Source organism: Dipteris shenzhenensis, chromosome 19 (genome assembly GCF_047967505.1).
Source record: "Dipteris shenzhenensis isolate YYH24624 ecotype China chromosome 19, Dip_SZ_1.0, whole genome shotgun sequence".
NCBI lineage: Eukaryota > Viridiplantae > Streptophyta > Polypodiopsida > Gleicheniales > Dipteridaceae > Dipteris > Dipteris shenzhenensis.
The window spans coordinates 18,497,626-18,503,129 of NC_141614.1; the positions used below are offsets into that span (position 1 = coordinate 18,497,626).

The following is a 5,504-nucleotide window of genomic DNA, read 5'->3' on the forward strand; positions in this document are numbered from 1 at the left end:
TAAGAAATCCTAGGTATCATGTGCGTTCAAGGAGTATTAACAAAACCCCTCAACTAAAAAACAAATTCCAGTAAAACCACCCCTCTTTACTTATAAACTAACGGATCTCCTGTTATTATAAACCTATTAATTTTCTTCCAAAAGTGGAATTAAAATACCACTCCTTTTGAATGCACGTGGGATACTAAAATTTTGGGAGGTGAACCCCCTGAGGATGGACTCAGGATGGATCCCTCTCGTGACATCCCCAGAATCCTAAGGTAGGATCTTCTTCAATCTCCTAGTAGACCTACTAGAGATAGTGGCTTGGGGTACTTAAGCTTTTATGCATTAGCAGGCCACTAGAGAGTGCGGTGCATAGATCCCCCCTTGCTTAAGTGGGGCAATTGGCCCATAATTGGTGAGCAAAGAGAGAAGATTGAATTGGAAAGATTAATTGGAATTTGGAATAAGAGGCCCCTTGTCCCCCTAGATCTCCCTTTGCTCCCCCCTCCACCTTCGCCTTCCTCTGCACCTCATCTCTGCCCCTCCCATTGCTTAATAGACCCTCTCACCACCTATCCTTTGCCCAAATTCTCTCTACCTCTCATTCCCATCCCCTTTCTCACCCAACTAGTGATCCCTTTTGTTTCATCCTCTTTTTCTTCCCCTTGAAGCCCCAACCTCCTTCGGTGCCTGGGCAAGGTTAAGGTTATAGTCTCAAGCTTCTTTCTCTCAATCCCAAGCTGGCCCTCTCCTATCACCATCGATGTGGGACATAACTCCTATGGAGCAATATGAGGAAGTTGGGTCATTTTCTCATCTTCCAAGTCTGAGGCCTCGTCCCAGATGGCATCTTTTCTATAAGTTCTAGAACCTTTGTCCTTCATAGTACTAGATAATAATAGAAGCCGAATGGAACTTGGATGGATATAAGTACTTGCATTAGCAGTCAAATATTATACATCCAAGTGAGTCAAAGTTGAAATCATGTACAAGAGTATCAAGATCATACCACTCAAACAGATATAACAAGTGAGCCAAGGATAAATCATTTACAAGAGTATCAAGACCCTATCACTCTTAGGAAGCAAGTGATGGTTACAACATGGAGAGGAGCAAAGTGACTAATGAAAGAAAGATGACAAGAAAGGAGGCTATGGACTCAAGAGATGAGGGCGAAGAGAAGTGAGAGATGAGGAGAGATGGGGCTTCCTCATGACGATGATGAGGTAGGAGAAAACGAGTAGGTTTAAGAGATTCAAGGCGACAAAATGGCAAGAGAATGTGCCTAGGCATGTGAGGGACTTGATCATGGAGGGGGAAGGGGTCCTTATATAGTTGAATATGACCTCTCCCTTGAGCCAATAAGCTTCTGGCAACCCATCAGGTGATTGTGCCTTCCAATTGCTCCCATTGGCAATGTGTTCTTGACGTGGCTTGCGAGCACTTTGACATGTGGAGCACATGTGGAGGATGGAACATCCTAAAAAGTCACCAAATCAACCCATGTTGTTTATTGGATCTAATCACCAAGCATGGCAAGCATACCCATTGGGTCCACTTCCATGTGTGTATCACAACCTTGGCACAATCTTAGCACATTGTTAGCCTCAAGGTATAAAAAATGTGATAGTGTGCATTCATTAGAAGAATGTTTTGAAATCATGCTTTCAATAGAATATATTTACAAATGGGTATCATAAAAAATATGTTGAAAAAAAGTTACAGATTTGTATAGAAAATTTAAAGGGTGTCTTTTAATCATACAATATACATATAGTTCCCATGCACTAAAATTGGTGACTAAGTTAGAAAGTAGTTCCAAATTGAAAAACCAGCTTTTCAATTGTGAACCACCTTGTCAAGGGTGCTTGACACTCGTTTCGACACTCCTAAACATTGTGCTAGAAACACAACTTTGGCAAAGTCATTAATTTTGGGTCTGCCAAATGCTTTTTGCAGATTCTAATTTAGGAGGCATTGTGCATGAATAGACGATGCTGGGCAAATCAATAGCATCCAAGGGCTCACATGTTGAGTTGGTGAAGTTAGAAATGCAACTTGAGGAATAAGGTGAATAGAGAATTGAATAGAGGCGAAGGTGGCCTTGTGTGGTAACCATAGTAAAAAATGAAAATGGAAGGAGATATAGTTATGGAAGTATAGGTTATTAGCCGAATCTTTCAAAAACATACCTATGGAAGTGTATGGAACACATTTCCCACCCTTTTCTTCTCTTTGGCAAAGGAGTTGGACGGCCTAGTGTAGTGTGCATACAATTCCAGAGCCAAGGCACCCTCGCCCTGCTTGCGATGCCCTAGTATCATGGCATTCCAAGAAACAATATTGCAATTAGGTAGTTCATCAAAGATGCATCGTGCATCCTCCATTCTCCCACTTTTTGTGTAAGTATCCAACAAAGTGTTGCCCAAGTACACATTTTCACTCAAAGCTACTCTTGCTGGACACTACTTCTTTTCCTCCACTAAGCTATTGGTCAAAGTAGGACTAAGAACTTGTCCTCCACTTTTTCTCCATGTCTGAGCGCATGGGGTGGACCTTTGTCTTAGAGTCATTACGACCAGGTGGTGTGAGCTAGCACACATGGCGCCCATCTTCCTTTCCCTGTTGTTCCTCTGTGCAGGCCTGAAATTTGAAGGCCTGCCCTCACCTTCAGTGAGAAGGTCAAATTTTGCTATGGCCTTCTATTTGCTTCTCATATAGCCAAAATACATATACTCATACGTAAATTTTGAAGCCCAAAATTTATTCGAGCCTTATTTTGAAGCCCAAATTTTCTTTAGGCAAGCTGTTGAAGGTTTGGAGGATAAGAAAGGCTTCTGAAGGCTTCAAAATATAACACTATTGGCACGATGTCCAGATGGGTGGTGTCTAATTGTGTGAAGACAACCCATGGGGATGGGGACCGGTCTTTAATCAATTGACTGAAGAGCCACTTGTTTACAAGGGAAGAAGGGACCCAAGATAGTGGAGTGTGTTGTGGGGGATCTTTCTCTCTCCTTGTTGTGTGCAGAATGGATACAATGTGTCCTTTCCTTTCGTCTAGAGTGACCATGACATTCCCTCCATAGCCCAAGGTACCTTCTCTTTCAATATCTATCTAGCTATCTGTCTGTCCCTATGCTTACCTGTTCTGCCTTTGCCTTACCCGCCCTCTTGTTTGGGTCTTCTACTTGAGACTTAGAAGCCTCCCTTCCTTGGGGCTTCTGTAGGCATTGTTGTTTTTTAAATAAATTTTGTGGGTCTTTCCTCCTCCATTCGGTCTGCAACAGGTAGTGTATTTTGCTTCGCCTCAGACTTCTCCACTTGGGCTGTGAGCCATTGCCGTTGTTTTGCTCATTTGGGTTGTCTTCTTCTGTGTTTTGGGCTATGGAGGCAGTGTAGTTTTGTAGGTATTTGATCTCTGTTTGGCGTTCTGCTGTTAGTTTCTCGAGTCCTGCCCTCCATTTCCTACTTAGGCTTGGAAGAGACTGTGTGGGCGAGGGGTTTTGCATTGATTCCTCTGCGGTTTTGTATCTATGAAATTGCATTCGTGATACTCTGAACTCCACAATTCTAGCTAAAAAATTTGTCACTCAAGAGTTCCTAAGCAAATTAACCTGCCTACCCATCTTCATGTATTGAGGCTCTCATGTTTCCTTGCACTTCTTCTTGCAGCTCAGTCAGGAATGTGGCCTGCATTTCAGACTTTTGCGGAGTGAAGCCCAATTTCTGTTGAGAAAGTCTGCCATGTCTATATTTGAGGTGCACAACGTGAGAGTGATTGGATCTGGTGAGCAGATCGTGGTACTCGGTCACGGGTTTGGCACAGATCAGTCAGTGTGGAAACAGGTCATTCCCCATCTGGTTGACGACTATAGATTGATTCTTTATGACAATTTGGGAGCAGGGACGACGAATCCCGATTACTTCAGCTTTGACCGTTATGCCACCCTCCACGGATATGCCTACGATCTGCTTGCTATACTGGAAGAGCTTCAAGTCACCTCTTGCATTTATGTCGGCCATTCAGTGATGGGAATGGTTGGATGTTTAGCTTCTATTGAACGACCAGATCTTTTTACGAAGCTGATTTTAATTTCCGCATCCCCGAGGCAAGTACTAATGGCGCCCTGGATTGCATGCTCTTTTTCAATTAACATTATCCCTATGTTTGCTAATGGAGAAATTGAACGTTCTGAGTCTTTACCATTGCAATTGTCTGCGCTACTGCGGCACGAGTCATTTCTCTTGGTCGTCAATGTTGAAGAGTGTGTTTTGGGATGTGTGTATCTCAGGTACTTGAACGATGTCAACTATTTTGGTGGATTTGAGCAGGAAGATCTTGATCAACTTTTTGAAGCGATGCGATCTAATTTCAAAGCCTGGGTCTCTGGTTTTGCTCCTCTCGCAGTGGGAGATGATATGGACTCTTTCGCAGTCCAGGAATTTAGCAGGACTCTATTTAGTGTTAGGCCTGACATCGCCTTCACTGTTGCAAAGACCATTTTCGAGAGTGATCTACGTGGAATTCTGCAGTATGTAAGCGTGCCATGTCATATCCTGCAGAGCAGTAAGGACCTAGCTGTGCCAGTTGTTGTCTCTGACTATGTGCACCAAAATATCTTGGCTAAGACTATTGTGGAGATCCTTCCTACCGAAGGGCACTTGCCACAGCTCAGCGCTCCAGACATTGTAATTCCAGCCTTGAGGCGGCATTTGATGCTTGATATTTGAGTATTTGTAGTATGGTAGCAGGATGTAGAAGCGGTGTGATATCAATTGTTTTGTACATTCTCTTTATTGGAGATGAATGGCTTCCGTGTCTCAGTTTCATTGTGCTGAGCCTTTAATCTCCTCTTCTGGGTTTTACAAGCAGATTTAAGTTTGCGCCCCACTGTTCGTGGTTCTTCATGAAGTCGAATATGTCCTTGTCCAGAGTTCTATACCTACCTCTCCCCCCCCCCCCCCCCCAAAAGGGTGTGCGTGTGTGTCTTCTTGGGAGAAGTCTTGGTATGTGCTGGATGTGTGTTTGTGTTCTCAGTACCTCTGCCATGCTTCCGCTTGAATTCCAGTATCGCATGTGTCTTGGACACAAACTTTAGTGAAAGCAGGTTTATCTTGTTGCGAATGTCTTGGTTTGTGGTGTTTGTGTGTGTACCCTGTTGCATTTTGTCAATCTTTGATACAAGTGGATATTGAAAGCAGTCATGAATGAGATCTCTGTCTTTCTGGTGCCCACCTTGTGCAGAAAGTCCATGGTTTTTTGACACCTGGATTTGGAAGTTTTGCTGCCCCTTTGGTGCTGTTCTATGCAGGTTTACTCTAGGCTACAGGACATCCAGGTGCTTCTATTCCCTTTCCTCAGAAGCATGTTCAAGCTAATTTTTTCCATAAGGAAAAAGAGGAATGCTTACATTGCAGATCCTTGTTTACTTTAAGAGCTCCCAAGGAGTTGTACCATGGCATGAGTTTGGTATGTTTTGAGTTTTTGCTCCTCTCTAAGAGAGAACTATCTTTGC

At 43.4% G+C, this 5,504-nt stretch overlaps 1 protein-coding gene across 4 annotated transcripts; it reads left to right on the forward strand.

Moving 5' to 3' along the window:
• Positions 1 to 2,972: 2,972 nt before the first annotated feature.
• Positions 2,973 to 4,833, forward strand: LOC147890176 (karrikin insensitive 2 receptor CA-like). Of its 4 annotated transcripts, none has more exons than XM_087390842.1 (3): positions 2,973 to 3,080; positions 3,661 to 4,097; positions 4,281 to 4,833. In XM_087390842.1, the coding sequence occupies exons 2-3, from the start codon at positions 3,733 to 3,735 to the stop codon at positions 4,717 to 4,719; spliced, it is 804 nt and encodes a 267-aa protein (XP_087246968.1). In that variant the 5' UTR covers positions 2,973 to 3,080; positions 3,661 to 3,732; the 3' UTR covers positions 4,720 to 4,833. The 4 variants fall into 4 exon arrangements, with proteins under 4 accessions (XP_087246968.1, XP_087246967.1, XP_087246970.1 ...); XM_087390841.1 differs by lacking the exon at positions 2,973 to 3,080 and adding an exon at positions 3,109 to 3,275; XM_087390844.1 differs by lacking the exon at positions 2,973 to 3,080 and adding an exon at positions 3,109 to 3,275 and having other exon boundaries at positions 3,666 to 4,097.
• Positions 4,834 to 5,504: the final 671 nt, after the last annotated feature.

What these genes read in the sequence shown, in the direction of transcription:
- LOC147890176 (XM_087390842.1), top strand. Translation starts at nt 3,733, where the DNA reads ATGTCTATATTTGAGGTGCACAACGTGAGAGTGATTGGATCTGGTGAG. An exon ending in TTAATTTCCGCATCCCCGAG is followed by an intron (nt 4,098 to 4,280) that starts GCAAGTACTAAT and finishes TGTGTATCTCAG; the next exon opens with GTACTTGAACGATGTCAACT.